Source organism: Pseudorca crassidens, chromosome 13 (genome assembly GCF_039906515.1).
Source record: "Pseudorca crassidens isolate mPseCra1 chromosome 13, mPseCra1.hap1, whole genome shotgun sequence".
Taxonomy (NCBI): domain Eukaryota; kingdom Metazoa; phylum Chordata; class Mammalia; order Artiodactyla; family Delphinidae; genus Pseudorca; species Pseudorca crassidens.
The window spans coordinates 70,890,884-70,911,045 of NC_090308.1; the positions used below are offsets into that span (position 1 = coordinate 70,890,884).

Here is a 20,162-nt window from a genome sequence, read left to right on the forward strand (position 1 = left end):
CTTTATCATTGTGTAATGTCATTCTTTGTCTCTTGTAACAGTCTTTATTTTAAAGTCTATTTTGTCTCACTTAAGTATTGCTACCCTGACTTTTCATTTCCCTTTACATAGAATACCTTTTTCCATCCCCTCACTTTCAGTCTGTGTGTCTTTATATCTAAAGTAATTATTTTTAATGTCAAATTTATGTTTCTCAATCTTTTAAATGTCTTCTAGAACTTTTGGTTTACTGAGTTCCCATATGGCTTTTAAGGCTCTGAAAAAAATAGCTCCCTAATGAGTTTTGATAAAGTTTCTTCATGATTAAAATAAATTTCCAGTAACATTCATGAATTTGAATGTGATCCCTGAGATGTATCACATGACTGAGAGTAGAAGAATGCCATTGGACACTATAAATGTTTAACCTAACATCATAGTACAGTTAAAAATAATCCCTCCTAGGCTTTTTATTTAGAATGCCAACTGTAATCCCACTGTTGGTCACTAAGTCTGAACCTCCCATTGGAATGCTGACCTCAGAAGGGCTGAAAAGTTTGGATGCTGTATAATCTCTCACATTCTTCTTAAAAATAATTTTCATATGTTGTCTCATAATGTTTATAAATTAGAGATTATATACTGAACTGAAAAACACCTGGTAATGTGAAACTTACAAAGAAGAGAATAGTTTAAGTTAGAGTTTCTTTTTTCTAACCCCTAAACTTGCATTCAGCTTAGTATGTTCCACAGTCAAACTATAGCCATTGTAAAGCCTCTATTCATGCTCTGGTATGACACATCAAATAAAGAGGATCAATAAAATTCAATTAACTATGGTTTCTTCAGAATTGACAACTACAGTGTAATGAAATCAACCAAAGCAGATGAAACGGTAAATCTGATAAGAAATCGATTGAGTTTGTCAGAGTTGTTTAGACCTAGCTTAAGGTAAGTCTCTTGACCTCCCTTGCTCTCAGTTTTCCCATCTATGAAGTTGGAAAGTTGATCTAGAGGATCTCTAAGGTCCATTCCAGCTCAAAAGTTCTATGGTAATAATAGGTAATACATTTATTTTTTAAATTTCAAATGGTCCAGAAAGGTACATAAAGCTAAAATTTCTTCAGTTAGTGCCTCACCCTGCTTGGACATTGGTGTGGTTGAAAGTTTCAGCTTTATCTCTTATTTCTTCATATGCTGACCCATGGACATCGATAGACCTCTTGGGAGAGGGTGAGTAAAACTTTATTTGTAAACTTCTGTTTCGAGAGACTTCCATATCTTAATAACTGTCCTCACTTTGATCATTTGGAGCCTGGTATATCTTTTGTCCTTTCCTTTTCTTCTCTCCCATTTGTTCTCTGTCTCTGGTGCGACATAGATTCTCTGGCTGCACTTTCCTCTGTTCCCTCCGAAGCACAGATTTCAGATCCGTTCGCACCAGAACCTACTCCTCCTGCTACAGCTGCTGAAATTGCAACTACTTCAGCCTCTGCCTCAACTACTACAACTGTCACTGCTGTCACTGCTGAAGTGGATCTCTTTGGAGGTTAGTCAGTCACATCACTTTTCTTTTATTTTCCTTCCAGGATTGCTAGCGTTAAAGCATTTAAATCTTTTACATGATAGAACATGGCAGATAGATAGAACATGCATGGCAGAGTGTTTAACTACTTTTAAAATGTTTATTCATATATATTTATCTTTGCTCAATTTGTCAACTTCATATTCATTTAATTTTAGTGATTATAGAGCAAAGGTTGCAAATGCTTTCGACCTATTCAATTTTCTACTTTTTGCGAAGTTAGGATTTAAGCTGCTATTAGAACTCTTGTCCCGTATATGCTCCAGCCCTGCAGTATCTATAATAGTCGTACCAGATCTTTCTATCATATTTAGAATTGGTTTTTTGGCATTTTTTTAGATTTGAACTAGCTGAGAGAAAAAAATGTTTGGGGAACATGGGAGGAGAAATCCTGGCCTAAGTTGTTCTTTAAGATTTAGGAAAAAAAAAATCACCTAAGTGGAGTTCAGATCTAGAGGTCTCTGAAGAGAGTTTAGGGATATGTCCATTTTTGCAACTTTTTAAGCTTGTTCTGTCCAAGCAAAAACTTGGATCATCTTTGGCTTCAGAACTTTGAGAGATCACTGGAGTCGGCACTTGCAACGCTGATTGAAAACAGGTTTATATCAGACTTTGAAACGATTGTCTGAAAATACTTTTTCCATGCAAATGTAAATTCTGACACAGAGTTGATTTACAGCTGTAAGCTTCAGTCAAATATCCTACACTCTGTCAATATAATATGTCTGGACCTGATGAACCATCTGAAACCAGTTTATTTACATCTTCCCATTTTGAGTGGTGCTAATGTCCAAACCTGGAGAAGTGCTCATTTCACATGTGTACATTGAACAGTGTTATAGTCATCGTAGTTTTGTGTTTCTTCGTTACAGTATAACATCTTTCCCGGGGCATTTTGAGAGTATGGTAAAGAAATTGGAGGAAGCAAATGATAAGGGGTGGGGGCAGCAGAGATTTGGCAGGCTCTGGTGGAGTTAACGTATTCCCCTGGGAACATACACTTACACACTGTCACATACCACTGTGCAACATGCAGTGCCCCAGTCTCTGAGGCTTGCCAACGTTGTCTAAGACAAGGAATACTCAGTGGGACACAGCATCGTTGCCTCTGTTTCATGCGGGGAATTTGCTCCTGCCTTGCTGCACTGCCATTCTGTTGCTCTTCCAAATCTATTATAGGAGAAATCCGTTTTTTTGTTTGTTTGTTTTTTAAAGTAGGAGAAGGGATTTGCATAGTCTTGAATAATTTATTATGAGGAGTCATCCACTAGAGAAAGTTAGTTTTTCAGTTATGCCTCTGTAACTTTTGAGACCAGAAATTAAAATATTAGCTTAAATTTATAAAAACCAACTTCTTCACCCCATCCTTCCTACCTCCATTATTGGTCTTGAGTATGGATGGTTTCTCATAGGCTTATGTTCAGAGAAAAATTCAAGGAAAATATGGACGGGTTGGATAACAATTTTGTACGTAAGCATTTCTATTCCTTTAGCTATTTAGATTTTTGTTTTTCAGTCCATTTTAAGGAGCTTAATTGCCTATAAGAAATCAGTCAACTCCATCTTGCTTCTCTCATGGTCCTGCCTAAGATATTTCTTGGAAATATTCTTTGTGCCATTATGCTGTTTGTGTTAATCATTTATTGCTGCTTTGATGACAGTCATCAAGCAGAAGAATCTGTATGTTTGAAAATATTTTCGTGATGTCAGTCTTTCTACCCTGAAATACAAATTTAAAAGGTCAGTACTGTAGAAAATCATATAATTTAATGCCAAAGAATGGAGGCTGTCCTTTAATTTCACCAATATCCTTTCTAGTCATCTGGATGGAGGATAAGTAAAGATGAGTACATCTGCAAATCTCATCACAATTATTTTTACTAATCTTTATCGTTCTGTAAACTGTCTCCCGGCCTCTGATAGCTATAAAATCTCTATCTTTTATGTTCAGAAATCTATATGTGTCACTGTCTGTCTTGTAGTTTTCAGTGATACCCCCTGATTTCTTTCGTGTTCTTTATGGATTTATAAGGAATCATTTAGAGGTAAGATTTTAAATTAAAACTTAAACTAAAATCTCTTTGGTCGTGTTGTGTGGCCATTTTTTAAAAATTTTGTATCTCTAAAATGGGCAAGTGGTAGAACTTTTGAATAATAAGAGCACCAGTTATTTATATGACTTTAAAATATGCCCCTTTGAGGTTTTATGTAGCATATATAGCAGTATTAAGTAGATTTCTTTAGAAATAAGCTTAATGAATTTTAATTTCTGAATAATGGCTAATTGTTTAATTTCAGGAATATGAAATACTGAAATGTTAAATTTTTCTATGTATTTTAGTCTTGTATTTTCATTACAAATTTGAAAAATACGGAGTGTCTGTTATTTTAAAATACTCAGATTGATACCCACATAATGTTTTAGTCGTTTCAATGTAAGTCATTAAAAAAAAATTTTTAGAAACATTATATTTACTAAATGCTTATTTTTTTAAAGGGAACTTTTAAGAAATGAAATCTGCCTTCTGCCTTCTGGGGTCAGACAGAACAGGACTGCAAGGCAGTGTTATGCTTTAAAAATTTAGTAAAACTTACAGATATTGATAAAGGTAAAACACAAAATCCTTAAAGGCATTCTGTTTTTCACTGATGCAAAACTCTACTAACAACAGCACATTAGTTTGTAACAATACAGTTTTTTCCTAAGGAGTGCAATGCTAAATTGATGCTAATTCCTCTACATGTTCTCCAGGGTACCCTTTTCCGTCAACTGTGTTAATTTGTGTGCAAGCCTCCATGATGGTAGGCTGTGAGCACAGAACCAAGTGGCTGGAAAACCAAAGAACTTGCCTCCCAAACCTGACTTCATTTGAACAAGTTGGTTAACCAAGTTCATCAATCTTCCTTAACACCAATACTTAAATATAAGCACTTACAACTAGATTTCATGTAAGAGTCTTATCATCTGGGACCTTTGGGGAAGAAAATGAACTGGAATGGTGACTCTTGGGCTCAAGACGCTGAGAATGATTGAAACCTTTGTGCCGAGTATGTGATTTAAAGATGGTGTGTGTGCCTGGAGAAGACAGGGAGAGGAGTTCAGGCTGGAGAAGACAACAGCAGTAAGAAATTTTTACAAAGGTAGTCAGTCACATGATAAAAAATGAGGGAGAAAATTCTTCCTAGATTGCCAGAAGGAAGAGAAGGCTAGTCTGCAGCAGTGTCAGAGACTGGTTTGCTGAGTAAGGCTGGACTGAGTCCATAACAGTAGAAAAGCAGGAATATGCATTTCCTGGAAGTAGCACTGGTTGGTAATGGGCAGAATGTAGACCTGAACTGCAAATGGGCAACAAGGGAACGAGAACTAGATTGGAGATTGCTTTAGCTTTCAGTGCTGGAAGGACAATGCTGCCATCGATGATGAAAGAAAGCTGGGTAGCTAAGAAGTTTTGCTGTTTTTTTAAACAAAATCAAAATTATCTTATTGTCTCTGACAGTCCCGGGGAGTCTAGTGGGCTCAGCTGGACGGTTGTCTCTCAGAGTCCCTTTCGTGGCTACAGTCAGACAGTGGCTGTGGGGCTGGAATTATCCAGTCTCTCTCGTTCACATCTCCATCAAATGGGCTGGGAACACTTAGCAGCTCGGGGCTGGAGCAGCTGGGGCTCCTTTGTTTAGGAGAAGTGTTGACAGTTGATGAGTTAAGTTTACAATGTTTAGTTTCAGAGAAGCATTAAAAGGAGATGTCTTGCTGACCGGGAATGGAGGGACACCACCTCTCCTAAAGATATAGCTACAAATATGGGTTTCATCTACGTACACAGAAATCATAATTAAGGAGGCCAGCCTGTGAATATTTGTTTGAACTCTAGCACTGATATAACTGGTGCTTATTCCATCCTGCAAGGAGGGGACAGTATAGTAGAATGTGGCACAGTTCAAAACAGTAGAGTGGTCAAACACCCAAACCTCCATCAAACAACTTACAGCCAAATCCTGACCCCGCCACTTGACGGACCTTGGTCACATCCTCAGACTTTACAAGCTTCTGTTCTCTTATCTACAAAGTGGAGATGATAAAACCTATATCACAAGAAAGTTGGAGGAATTAAATTTAATAACGCAAATAAAATATTTACACAGCGACTGGCACATAAATAGTGACTGCTATTACTGTTTCTATTACTTCCAATGGCATTACCGTTAGTTCCAAATTTTCTAAGAATGAAAAGAAAGAAAACAGACCTGACCCGTGGCAAAATATTTTCAGCCCTCCCAACCTCCTCTTAGACTTTTCTTGTGGTCTTCTGCCCCAGCTGTTAGGGCTTTCAAGTTGCTCTAAGTCCTCTGTGATAGTATTCTTAGCATGGCATCTGAGGAGGTGTGTCTGTCCTATCCCCTGGTGTGTTTTTCCTACTCCGTTATTATTATTCAGCCTCTCCCCTGACTGCCCTCTACTCAGAACATATATATATTCCCTCAGTGTAGCTGTGGGAAGCAGTCAAATCAAGCTGTAACATATGCTTGTCCCCTTGTCCCTTCTAGGGATATTGGTGTCTTTGTAAAGGACCTTTTAACTCCAGCGAGTCTCTAATGTTTAATGTTTGTTAAGGCCGGGCTTCAGGACGTTACCATCATGTGTCTCATACTCAGATCAGTTTGGAACACGCTGGGTGAACCTGAGAAACAAGTGTCTCGACTGCAGGACTTCCTACAGCCCGATACACCACATAAATCTCTGAGAAAGTGGGTATCCTGTGTAGCATTTCCCAAGCATGTTTGACAAATTCTTTTTAATGGCTAGAGGAACAGTGTTCTAGGGAACACTGGTAGATACTGCAGAAGGCAGTATTTTAGGATGGGAAATCTAGCAGATCAGTGGCAGGTTCTTGTTGGTCCCTACCTTCCAGAAATTTCTTCTAGGCAAGGCATATTTATGATGGCTTCATTCCTTCTGTAAAGGGTTTCTTTGAAAGCTCCAGGATTTTTTTTTTTTTAAACCATAATTAACATGGTGTGTTGACAGAAACACATTGGGAATCATTTGTACACATCAGCCACTGATAAATCGGACATTTATAAATGGAGGCTGCGTGCATGTTAATGGATCTACTGTATATTATTATAATCTACTATAGATAGTTATACACTTGTAGTCTTAAAACATGAAACTACATCTTTAATCTGTTGAAAATGGATCATTGACCACATAACTGGAGCAATTCAGTATTTGAAAACAACTATAAATTTAAGTCAAAATAAAGGCATTATGGTGTCATCTCCTAATTTTTTTTCTTTAGTTCTTTAAAACAAATCCTTGGTTGTGTCTGAAAATGTTTTTCAGGGATAGTGAAGATTTAACTTTTATGAACATTTAGTATACCTTTCATGTTAACAGTGTAATTTTGTCTGTAGTAGACTGTAAAAGAACATGTAAACTAAAATTGTTTACATCATCATCATATATTTAATTTTATTGGGCTTAAAGAAGATATCCGTGTTTGCTAGAAGCCACTAGTCAGAGACATCATGGTAACATAGTGTATAAATATTACCTGGACGTGAAAGATCGATGTCTTAAATTGCATAATAAAGTTATTTTTGTGTTTTATTTTTCACATCCATTCCTTCCTAATGATACATGAAACATGCTTCTCAGAGCCCTTATACAATGAGAATCTTGTTACCTTTTGGATCCTCACAGGCCTCAGCAGGATCAAGGCTGTACCACTTGCATGTAACCAACATGAAGGGGTGCCAAGAGTCATTGTCTTGTGACCGCCAACAGTGCATGGGCCATAAAAAGGCGTTTCAAGCAATTCGTGTTGTATAAGGGAGCCTTCTTTGCAATTTAACTTGGTTCTTTTACTACATTTTTCTTCTCTTTTTATCCCTTTCATTTCTGTTGTTTTAAAACCTGCACCCAAGATGCCTTTGCAGCTTCTCCCGGGGAGGCCCCTGCAGCATCCGAAGGGGCCGCTGCGCCAGCACCCCCGACCCCTGTAGCCGCGGCGCTTGATGCGTGTTCAGGAAACGGTGGGTTTCCAGTCCTGAGCCCGTCTGTTGTCGTTCTGTCCTGATGTGAAGCTCCCGTAGCTAGACTTGGCCCTATGTGTTTCTAATTTTGCTTTCTTCTGAGTATAAAGTATCACTCATCGTAACGGAATAAAGAATGCGGGCACTTGAAAACATTAAGAAAACGAAGGGCATCCTTATCAAAATTGACAATTTCTCAAGATTGACAATTTTTGTCAGTGCAAGTATGCTCTCTTAATGTTTTTTTGTTTTTTTGTTTGTTTCCCTGTAATGCTGTATTGTACTCTTTTGTAACACTGAGTTCCAATACGTTGGCATGTTTTCATGAATTTTCCAAGCTACCAAATTGACCACATTAAAGTAAGGATTTGAATAACCATCTCTGATCCTAGACTGTAGGCTAATCTGACAATACTCTGAAGTGTTTCCGTTTCTGAACTTCGTGGTGCCTACTACATTTTCTTTTCTCTTTAGAAAAACATCCTAATGACTGACCCCTGCTAATAGGGTAGTAGCTCAAAGCAGGCCGCCTAATGCCTAGCTCGCATGTGAATATCTGTGCCAGGTGTCTCGTACCTATAGTTTTGACGCCTCTCTGTTGTCTGTTTCCTTACTGATGCCGTATGTGTCTCCACTTTCCTTTCCCCAAGACCCCTTTGCCCCATCTGAAGGTAGTGCAGAGGCTGCACCCGAGCTGGACCTCTTTGCAATGAAGCCACCTGAGACCAGTGTTCCTGTAGTTACCCCTACAGCTAGCACAGCCCCTCCGGTTCCCGCCACCGCTCCTTCTCCTGCTCCCGCCGTCGCAGCTGCCGCCGCTGCCACTACCGCTGCCACCACAGCTGCCGCTGCCACCACTGCCACCACCTCTGCCGCCACCACCACCGCTCCTCCTGCTCTAGATATCTTTGGTGGTAATTTTTTTTTGTCATTGTCGTTGAACTCTTTCCACCTGGTGGATTGAATTCTGGTCCTTGTGATGTACTGCCTCTGCACCTCTGTCTGCATGGTGACTGTGTCATTAAATGGTTCTCCAGCAACCATTTGCAGCTCGTTTCAGAACCCTCCAGAGTGCTCATGCACAACTGGAAAGTGATGCTGTTTCAGGCGGGTTTGTCCAGTTGAGTAAAGGCATGTGTGTTCTTGGTCTTAGATTTATTTGAGTCTGCTCCCGACGTCGCCCCCGCGCCTAAGCCAGATGCTGCTCCTAGCATAGACCTGTTTGGGACAGGTAAAGCCAACTCCCGCCTTTCTTTACACTAATTTGCCTAGATGTTTTCATGACTAAGCCCTTTGTCCTCACCTGTGATAATGCACTTGTTAGACTTGTGACTTTGATTTCAGCTCTCTACTTACCTCTGCTTGGTTTTGGTTTGTTTCACTTTTGGAAGATGCTTTCTCCTCTCCACCACAAGGGGCCTCTCCCGTGCCTGAGAGTTCTCTCACTGCTGACCTCCTATCCGGTGAGTGCTTTTGCCAAGGTGAAGCCTTCCGAGATGTCTTGTGGGCCTCATACGTGGAGAGGCAGATGCGAAAACACGCGGGTTCGTCTTGAGTTCTTTTACACTCAAAACTCACTTTACAGTAAAAAAAGTCTCATTTTGTGTCCATCCCCAACTGATGAGGGTAAATATTTCAAATCTACTGCCGATTGAAAAGAGAAAACCTCTTTTTCACACTAAAACCTCTGACCTCAGGAGTCAAAAGTTTTATTTTCTTCTGGAAAGTATGTATTTTTAAATCTGCTGGCTTTTCCTTAACTGCTAAGATTGTCTACAGTCTTCGGGCTATTCAACATGAAATCTCAAGAAGCCGTTTGCCGAGTCTCATGATTTCATTTTCCTTTGGGTGACATGCACTTTGTCCTGTTCTGTGCTTTGCTACAGTGGATACATTTGTAGCACCATCTCCTGCAACCACTGCCTCGCCAGCAAAGGTGGATTCTTCAGGTGTGATAGACCTTTTTGGGGGTGCGTATCTCTCCTCCTTCAACACTCACAGAATCTTTTTTTCCCTCAGAAGAGTTATTAGATCTTCTGTTTCATGATACTTGGTCTTTTTTCTTTCGACTATGTGAAGCTATTTCCATCTTTTAAATGTAAACTTACGTTCAGATCTTTTCCATTTGTCATCATCATCTACATGCTCGTCAGTTCATCATATTTTTTAGTGCATGTCCTAACAAAACCAGATCATTTTTCATTTGAAGTCTTTTCATTTGAAGTCTTTGTGTTTTTAATTTTTTGTTCGTCCTAATGTAGAATCAGCTGATTGGAGTTTCCTTCTACTGCTCTTCCTTAGTGATCCTGATCTGTTGGCTAAATCAACATTTCTAAGCTCTTAAAAGCAGTATAAACATAGATAATTCAGAATATAAAAGACATAAGCCAGTCGGAACTGAAAGCATAAGCTCTAGATGTCATACATTATTCTATAGGGTTTATTTATGTTGCGTTTAATGTTTCTAAATCCTCCCAGAGAACTGGAAGAGGTTTCACTGATTTAAATGCATTTTCCTTTTCCTGTGTGTTATCAGAAGACAGGCAGATGTACTGAATTAACTCTTGAACTACTCATTTGGATGACACATTCGAAGTCTTCTATTAGCAGTAAATTTATAGGGAAAAGTCCAGGTTTGAAGTGATTTCTTCATGAACGCCTATAAATGTGTATGCTATGGGGTAAAATACCATCCTTAGCAAATTAAACCCACACTGAGTACCTATAGTACATTGACACATCATGGAATACAAAGATGTCACAGTCTGTGACATTCAGGGGCTCAAAACTTGTGCAAATAAACCCTGAAATTTAATATATAGGTACAAGCAGGGCTGCTGCTGTTTGAATTAAGTTTGTTAAATTTTATTTAATAGAGTTCTAAGTGGGAAGATTCTTTCATTTTACCTTTGGGCAAAAATTTTAAAAACTTTGATCCTGTTTGGATAGGAATTAGAATTTACAGAATTTAGTCCCAAAGTTTTATTCTTTAAAAAAAAGAAAAAGAATTCTCCTACTCTTACAGAGATGTTAATTCTTAAATAGCTTAGAACTCATCTTTTGAGAGAATAAACTGGTCAGAGCATAATTCCGTCCACTAAGTGATTTAACACATCCGCAGGAGACAAGCTTAACTCACAGAGTGTCATGTCTGTGCATTTCTCGGGCAATCACTTCCCTTACTTGCTGTACTTACTGTTTACACTCTTTTACTTTTTTGCTGCATAATGGATAATGGGTAGATGCATTTGGAAGTAGTGCTTCTGAACCCCAACCTGCATCTCAGGCTGCTTCTAGCTCGTCAGCATCGGCAGACCTACTAGCTGGTAATTAATTACATTTACATAAAATGGTGTTTTGTTAAAGTTAAGTTTGGGTGTATTTTTATAAGTAACAGATATTATATAAATTTCAAGGTGCATGTTTTCTTTCCCTTTTGAGACATGAAATTGAAAAGCAAGACACTGTGTAACAGAAGGTTGATTATTTCCCAGGATTTGATGAAATTGGTCTTAAAATCACAGCTGTACACAAGCCACCCCTGTGGCTCCTTGGGTGCTCTTAGTATGCGTTACTTTCAGTTAGCACATTCTGTTTTCGTTTATTAAGGAGGTAATGTGCTTATGTAGCAATTTTTATCTTGTATTGCCCATGCCCACCTTTTTTTTTAAGGAATTTGTGGGGAAAAGTACCGTGATATTTGACAGTTGGTTCTGTAACATGAGAAACTGTTACAGAGTTCCACCCTTGGGTTGAAGCCGCTGCTACCTATATGTTACTGTAAAATAACTGATCATTCTCCTATCTGAAAACCCCTGGAGTGATCCCAGTTCAACAGGGCCATAGTGTGAAGTAGATTGGCACAAGGTGCCTAGGATTATTGCTCATTGCCAGGATGGGATAGATAGAATAACAGGAAACATTTCAGCGACTCAAAGATAGTAAAAGCCAACTAATAGTTTTCCTTGGGACCAAATCAAAGTGTGCTTAATGATAGCTAGACCTAGACATTATTATTGTTACAAGCAAAGCATTTGCCAGTTGTCAGACCACAGTAGTAAGTTTCAGGTTCAAGTTCTCAGTCAACAGCGTCTCAGCAGACGCTGCTGGTTTACCTTGCTCTGACTTGACTTAGAAGGGTACATAACAGGAGGTACGGCAGTGGCATCGCCGAGGCCACAGACACTCAGATGCAGCTTTGATGTCCCTCCCCTGTCATCACAAGGGATGCATTTTGTCACGAGGCTGGCAAGGGGCTGATGAGAGTGCGGCTCACATCAGCACAAGGAAGTCACCAATGTCTGGAGTCTCTCAGCTTCAATTCCCTGCTACCCAGGTAGCCCTTGATAGGGTGAGAGACTAGTTCTCATTTTTTTAGTGTAATGAACAATCCTGACACCAGGAACAGTAGGCTAAGGAACATTCTTTCTTGGATTAGTGATGACTAGTGACCTCGTTAAAGGACCCTCATCAGCTTTCCAAGTTGTAGGAAGTTTGACACAAGGTCCAGAGTCTGGAGGTGTCATCACGGCCCAGCTGTTACCCTTTCCTTCTATCAGTCATTCAGACAGCTTGTTTAACAGTCTTTCCCAGGGGCAATAGCATTTCTTTTGCATCTTTCCCATTCTCTCCAGACTACCCTGGTTAAACATGACACTCTTGTTTTCTGAATCCACTCCAAACCAGTAACTGCCAACCGATATTTTCCTGAAGGGTGAAGAGCCAGGGTTCCACTGTGATGTCACTGTGGACTTTGGAAGCTACAAGTATAAGAGGCAGTGCACTTAACACAGACCACAGCTGGTTACTTGGGGAAAACAGTACTACCTTGCCTGGCTTTTCTCCTGACCTAGGTAGTCTTCATAACAGCTTCAAATTGGTCACAGTAACTTTGAAGCTCTTACTAAACCAGTAAACTTAATCCATGTTTTCAAGGTTCAGCAAAAGGATTTTAACAGGCCACAGAAATAGCATATTTGGGGGAAATGACCTTGTTAATTTTTACATGAGGTTGCTAATTGTAAACCTTTTGCTCTGAAGTTATAATTAAGCTTCAGGTAGCACATGAAATCAAAAGTTCTGACTTTTTGCAAAATTCTAAGAAGTCTTTCTTTCTCTCTGGGTAGCCGCCATCCTGCCACAGACCCCAGCAAGGGGTTTGAAGCCTGCCAGACAGAAGCCTGGCAGAGTGGTCAGCCACCACTGACCACATCCAGCACTGCAAAGCCATGTCGTCTTCTCCAGTGTCCCCAGTTTGTTTGGGCTCTCTGTGCTTCCAGGGCTAGAACCTGAGATACTGTGTTTCCAAAAGAGCCAGGTACACTAGAAACAGGAGCAGAGAGGCCAGTGGTGAAAGCCACTGTTCCCTTCCAGTGCCAAGTCAGATGTCAGTGACAGAGCTGAGAGATTTGATCCTGGGAGATGAGATGGATCTCAAATACACCTGCAACGAGCAGGAAGGGTTCTGTCACCTACTGCTGAGTCTAAGAGCAGGCAGCTGAGCCTCCACTGCTCAGCTTGGTACATGGATGGGTCCCACGGGGGAAGTGCACAGAAAATGCAAGTCAGGTCCCTTCACTAGAAGCAAGCTTAGGTTACTCAACTGTGTTGTCCATCCAGAAATCTTAGTAAAATGGGGTAGAAAAGAGCAGAAATCAGTGCTGAAAGTGACAGTGTCATTTACATAGGTGGTGGTGGTGGTGGTGTTTTTAAATTAATTTGTTTTATTTATTTATGGCTGTGTTGGGTCTTCGTTGCTGCACGCGGGCTTTCTCTACTTGCGGGGAGCAGGGGCTACTCTTCGTTGCGGGGTGCGGGCTTCTCATTGCAGTGGCCTCTCATTGTGGTGGCCTCTCTCATTGTGGAGCACGGGTTCCAGGCACGCGGGCTTCAGCAGTTGCAGCATGCAGGCTCAGCAGTTGTGGCTCCTGGGCTCCAGAACACAGGCTCACCAGTTGTGGCGCACGGGCCCAGCTGCTCCACAGCACATGGGATCCTCCCGGACCAGGGATCTAACCCGTGTCCCCTGCATTGGCAGGCGGATTCTCAACCACTGCACCACCAGGGAAGCCCTACATAGGTGTTGTTGACTGTGCCCTTCCCCCCTTTTCCACCGTATCTTCTTGTGATTATTTCAGTGATGGGAAAGGTATTTTTGTGTACGTTTTCCTCTATTTTTTTTCCTATTTAAATTAATTAACTTTTTAATATAAATAGGTATAAAAGGGTTTTAATGTCTAGTTTGCTTTCCAAATATTTCTTGAAATTGAGCTTGTACATTTCTGTGTCTGATTTACTTGGCATGGGCGAATATCCTGATGTAAGAAATTTTCACCTAATATCCTGACATAGGAAATTTTAAATTACTTCTAACTTCTCCAGGTCTTAATTATTCGGGCTGGTTTTTCATACTTCTGTTTTGCTTATAGAAAAACATTTTTCACGCTTGCTCAAGTAACAAAATAACAAGAAGCCATGTTTTCAGTGAAGAATATCATGGACCATTAATATAATTCTATCTTATGAACCAGAAGCAACTTGCCTAGCCAAAAAATGAATAAACACAAACCCTGCAAATATATACAATATAAAATCATAGTCATATTTATATAGGTAATCTAGCTGACAGTGGCTATTCTGAGTTTTCATATTGCCTAGACATCTTTATTTGATGAATATCAGTGATAGGACAAATATTCGGGGCCCTGTATTACAGTAATTTGCAGTGAAGCTTAGCACTTGGGTTATACCTGTGTGTGTGTCTGTGGAGACAGATCAGATAAGTCCACAGGCTATTGAAATAAAGAGGAACATTATTTTAAAAGATAAATGAGCCTAATCATGGATAACAAAGAAGTCCACAACTGGGCTTCCCTGGTGGCGCAGTGGTTGAGAGTCCGCCTGGCGATGCAGGGGACGCGGGTTCATGCCCCGGTCCGGGAAGATCCCACATGCCGCGGAGCGGCTGGGCCCGTGAGCCATGGCCGCTGAGCCTGCGCGGCCGGAGCCTGTGCTCCGTAACGGGAGAGACCACAGCAGTGAGAGGCCCGCGTACCAAAAAAAAAAAGAAGTCCACAACTGCAATCAGGTTCAAAGTAGGAATTTGAATTAAAAAAAGAGAGAGAGAGAGAAGGTTGTATTATGTGAGTCTCTAGAATCTTGTATTATTGGCTTTCAGTAATAAGACGATTGTGGAAGAGTAAAAAAGAAAAATAATAGACACACAGTAATGGGAGGGTTAGACTGTCCAGAATGTAATGTCCGTTGCTTGACTGGGAGGAGGTCTCACCTTATGCTTGACTGAGGTTAGATTTTTTTGAGGGCATAAATATGCATGTAAATAACAGGGGAAATGCAATAAAGATGTAATGTAGATATAGTGTAAATTTTAAAAATGATTTTTAGAGATTTTAAACCAAAAATTAAGAATCATCTCAAAATTGGGGAGAAAGCTTTATCAAAACTTGGTTTGTAATTTAAAACTAGAAAATAAAGGCTAAGTGGATACTCTCTTAAAAATGGGTTTATCTCCCAGAAAAACTTGTTATTCTTCTTCATTTAATTTACTTCTAGAACTGTCAAATAGTACCAATTCCACAATTGAACTATGGATAAAATATCATCTTAGTCACCTTCTACTCCCTGAGTAAAAATTTCGAGTTCTGTTTGGTGCACCCAGTGTGGTGACACTGGAGAAAATTCTAGAAAAGGCAACTGCTGTGGCCAAGGAGAACAGACTAACAGAATAAGTCTCTCCAAGTCATCGAGATTACTGGTGGGATGCAGATATTACCCGTATCTCAGACGGAGTCTGGCTGGACCCTTGAGAGTTAAGTTTATAACAAATAGAAGGAAATATTATTTCACACAGTGAGGAGTAAAGCTGTCAAATTCCTCTCATGATGTACCAGCTGAAAATACAGATGTTTGAAAGCTAGAGACAGATTCCTGGATGACAGTGGGAAATGGATTATTAAGGGAGGTTAGGTATGTTGAAGGATATGAGGTTGACTTCTGAGGTTGACATTAAACAGGAAAACCATGTTCTTCCATAATAGACCATTCTGGGGCAACTGTGCCTCTTCCTATCTTTGATTCCAAAGGTAGGGAAGAACAGGGGCCTGCCCTGCAGGTCCTTCATAGTTTTGCATTCTCTGTTAACCACGTGACACAGCTGGCTTTTTTTTTAGCAGAGCCACAGAAGTCCTTGAACTGATTTAAAATATAGCCATGTGGAAATAATAACTAACCATTTCCACTAAATGGGAAGGTCTATAGAGGACTAATTCTTTCATCCTCTCTGGGGTTCAAAAACAGAAAATTGTCAGACAAAAGGTTCTCAGGGTATTATTCCTAGAAATATTGACTATCTCAGATTGATCTTAGTAAATGGAATTTAATAACTGACTTTACCACTGAGAATAATGGAAATGACAGTGTCTTTAACATAATAGAGCATGTGTGAGTGTGGGGGAGTATGTGTGGGAGTGTGGTTACCTACCCGATGGTTTTAACATTGCACTCCTTCAGCCCAAGTGATATGTAGACAGTGACTGTCAGTTTTGATATGTCTGCATTAATAGAACTTCATTAAGTGTGTAGGCCGTTCCCCTGTGGAAAGATACATTCATAAGACTAATCATCTGTGATAAAAGGCAGTGTGTCTGTAGCTGGTGATTCAGTTGTAGAACAGTTCAAACATGTCTGCAGGACATCCGGAAGCCTAGTGATTATTACTTTATCTTCAATTCCACAAAGCACCTTTCTTAATATAATTCAGAACCATAGAGAAAGAAAGAGTCGTGGTTAGGATTCTCTTATTACTTACCTCTATTCCAGGGCTCTGACACTCTTCACTAACAGGAGGAGTTCCCCAAACTCCTTAATTAATGTCTATAATTTTCCTGCTTAGCTCTTCATTAAGAGTATAGCAACAGATTTTTCTTCTTCAACATAATCAGTTGGTTATTCTATATCACTTAGCTTTTTAATTAGTCTAGGTTTGTAAGGGCCCCTGCTTCATAAGAACTGAGTATAATGGGAGAAAGTCATCTTTCTAGATCTCTGTCAAGTTCATAAATGTGTCAGAAGGGGACAACTCTGGAGTTACTCCTGGCTGTCGGAAAGACGCCAAGTAGTATTGTGGTGAAGAACCAAGGCTCTGGAAGATTCCTTTGTGGAATCCTGGCTCTGCATTTGCCATCCTGTGACCTTGGGCAAATTATTTATCCTCTCTGGCCTCAGTTTCCTCATCTGTGAAACTTCCTAGGGTTGTTGTGAGGCTTAAATGAGCTAATATATGTTTTAGGTTGAACAATATAAAATTGCTGTTTTGTAGGATCAAAAAGGTCAAATACTGGCAGTTTATGTGATTCAGATGGTTCACCCTAAAAAAAAATGCTCAGAACGGTGCCTGGCACTTGGTGAGCCTCGTGCCAGTTTTGGCTTTACTATCACTTTCTTAGAGAAAGCAATAATTTTTTTCCATTGAGTAGTGTTATTTATTCACCTGTGGGAATGATCTGCTTACCTTATGAAACTGAACAGCCCTAAGCAGATGAGCCCTGGGTAAATGCACGTATTTTTCTATTTCTGAATTGTGGGTAGGTGTGTTCACGTCTCTTTGCATCTTTTCTAACTGTGGAAAAATAAGATTGAATCAGATGATCCTAAGGCCCTTTCCAACACTAACGTGCTGTGATTCTAGAATAAATTGTCTCTTCTTGAACAAGTTTTAAGAAATGGAAAGTCAAGTACAGTTGTTTCCACGTTCACCTGTAACAGAGAGAACCACACCCTAGAACAATTGCCTAGATTTCCTGCAGCCGTATTCCAGATTGTGTGGGATGTCTCCAAAAAGTCAGCATTAACACAGCCACCAGTTTCCCTAAAACCGAAACAGTCATATCTTCAAAAATAATTACATCTAACCCATCTTTGCTTCATAATGATATTAGTTCTCAAAGATCTGGGGAATGTCTTATCTTCATTTAGGAAGGTTACATGATCCCTAAGTCACTCAAACAGCACTAAAACCACTTAAAGTAGTCCCCATGGATTTTAAAAGACCAACTTCTAATAGGTAACAGTTTTCCAAGTCACAGTTTTTCATAAACATATGAAAAACTTAGGCATGGAAAGACTAAACCCATGTCACTGTCAGTTGCCAGGGACAACATGACTTTCTGGTTAGAAAATAGTAACTGGAGAATGTCAATGGAAGTCATTTTCAAAATTATAATTGATTATTATGAATTGTAAGCGGAAGGATTTTGGTAAGCATTCTTTATGTTTTTTGGCAAGCAGTTTGTGAAGAAAAGATATAGCTAGATGAGAAAGGAATGTATATGTGTGTATATATATACATATATAGTATATGTGTGTGTATATATACATATATACATATGTGTGTGTGTATATATATATATATATATAGCCAAACTGAGTGTAAAAAAGACTTCTGGTAGTAATACATTTTTGATAATAGAACATCATCTAATGTCTTATTAAGAAATCACTTTCTTCACAGGCTGCATAATTTTGTACAGAAGCAAAACAGAGTGAGCTCTGCTTCTGTCTCTTGATTGAGAGCAGTAATTTACTTCCAGACTTCAAAAGAGAAATATTTAATTTGAGGTTTGGTTACTTTACAGTAGGCTTTGATTTTTCCTCACCTTTTAAATTCAAAAGTTGCCCTTCATTCAATAAGTGTAATTCAGTGTTTTAGGCATTTTGTTGAATATTAGTGGAAAAGGTGAAAACAAGAGGAAACAGTTCCTGACACCAAAAAGCCATTCCTAGACTGGGGTGGAGAGATGTACCAGGCGCTGAGGACACAGAGGCAGAGCACATAACCCACGTGTACCGGCGGTGGGAGGGGCAGGGCGCGTTGTGGCTGGTAGCAGCAGCAGGCAATATACGGTAAGGAAGCCCTCCCAGAGTTGGCATTTGACTCACTACGGTGCATTGTGGCTGCAACTGAGTTTGCAGGGATGAGGAAGGGCCCAGAGACAGATGAGCTTGTTTGCCATGCAGAGGAACCTGCATTTTATGAATCTGAAAGTTAAGCGGGGCCAGTGAAGGATTTTAGAGAAGTAACTTTGTCAACGTTTTCCACTCAGAAAGATCACTCTGGCTGCACTGTAGAGGCTATGTTGGAGGAGGTACGGGTTAGAAGCAGAAAACCCCTTCGGGTTGTGTTGGGTGAGCCTAAACTTGTCGGTAGCAGCAGTGGGACTGGAATATACACGAAATATATTAAGGAGGATTTGATGGCAGAGTACATGCATACTTCTCTGATTTGCCTTTTATTATTATACTGAGCCAGTGTGTACAACTAAGCATTTTCTAGCTACCTGGTATTGTGATTTGAAGAGACAAAATTTAAATACGATGAAAATAATTATCTGAAGTTTAACCCTAGTGAGACCTTCTTAGCTTTATGTACTCCATTATAACAGTAGATTAGATTGCTGCAGGTTCTTTTAACAAGGGTATACAGTCTTGTGTGCTCTTTTATTTCCAGTTAAATTAAATCTCTCATTAATACATGGCAGATTTCAAAATACTTGAAAAGCTTTTTAAAAACTAACTTCCTGGATTTCAGTGCCTTCTCATCCATATACATTCAATTCCTTTTTGGTCTTCTGTGACTTTTTCTGACTCTGTTTTAATGGCCTTTACTTGTCTTTAGTTGTTTCTGCTTATATTTTTCTGGAACTATTTTTTTCCCAGGATTTGGGGGTTCTTTCATGGCCCCTTCTCCATCACCAGTGACTCCTGCTCAGAATAACCTGCTACAGCCCAATTTTGAGGCAGCTTTTGGAACCACGCCTTCAACTTCTAGCAGCAGCTCCTTTGATCCGTCAGGTGAGGCAGTGATTTTCAAACATGCTTTTTATTTGTTCTGATTATAAAGTACACCACCTAAGGTTAGCGTGGTATCAGGAAATTTATAAGCAAATATTGAGTGATGACCTTGTTTTAAAACTCTTCAATAAATCTCTCATTCTATAATTTAAAGTAAATATTTTCTGTACATTTTGGTAGCTTTAAGAGTAACCTGCAATCCCTTTCTGTGTTTTTAACTTTTAGCAGAAATCTAACTTAACATGCACACCCATCTGTTTGCATGAGCTTACATGCACACGGTTTGGAGAAGGTTAAGGGAAAACAAATATTTTGTGCTAAATCTTTGTGCGGTATCTCAACATGTGGACACTCCCACTGCTGTTGCTTACACCCTCTGAAGCTTGCCTGGCCCTTGGTTTTATGAAGTTGACACAAATAGTATTCTTTGCCTGCCTTTAACCTTTCATCCTGCTGTCATTTTGTTTGTATTCTCTTCCATTCTACTCTTCCCATGCTGGGTCCTTACTACAAATTTTCAATTGGTGAGTTTTTGGCAATCAAATGTGTTTCAGAAAGACCCTAAATATATCCCCTGCTTGACAATTTGGTTGCTTCCTTTGCCAGTGCCTAGTTGAATGCTATCGTTTTTTCAACTTAGAATTATTGTAGAGTGGAGTGTATGGTAAATATGCATAGTTTTTTGATAAAAAATTAA

At 39.6% G+C, this 20,162-nt stretch overlaps 1 protein-coding gene across 9 annotated transcripts in view; it reads left to right on the forward strand.

Annotated features, from left to right (window-relative positions):
- Window positions 1–20,162, forward strand: part of SNAP91 (synaptosome associated protein 91) — a 158,378-nt gene that overhangs the window by 113,114 nt on the left and 25,102 nt on the right. For 8 of the 9 annotated variants that reach the window (XM_067702663.1, XM_067702665.1, XM_067702669.1 and 5 more), the window contains 9 exons: window positions 1,198–1,212; window positions 1,361–1,528; window positions 7,490–7,597; window positions 8,248–8,511; window positions 8,751–8,828; window positions 8,989–9,060; window positions 9,484–9,567; window positions 10,840–10,923; window positions 19,331–19,465. In XM_067702663.1, coding sequence (XP_067558764.1) covers window positions 1,198–1,212; window positions 1,361–1,528; window positions 7,490–7,597; window positions 8,248–8,511; window positions 8,751–8,828; window positions 8,989–9,060; window positions 9,484–9,567; window positions 10,840–10,923; window positions 19,331–19,465 — 1,008 coding nt within the window. The remainder of the gene's footprint in view (window positions 1–1,197; window positions 1,213–1,360; window positions 1,529–7,489; window positions 7,598–8,247; window positions 8,512–8,750; window positions 8,829–8,988; window positions 9,061–9,483; window positions 9,568–10,839; window positions 10,924–19,330; window positions 19,466–20,162) is intronic. The other variant, XM_067702671.1, reaches the window with a different exon arrangement.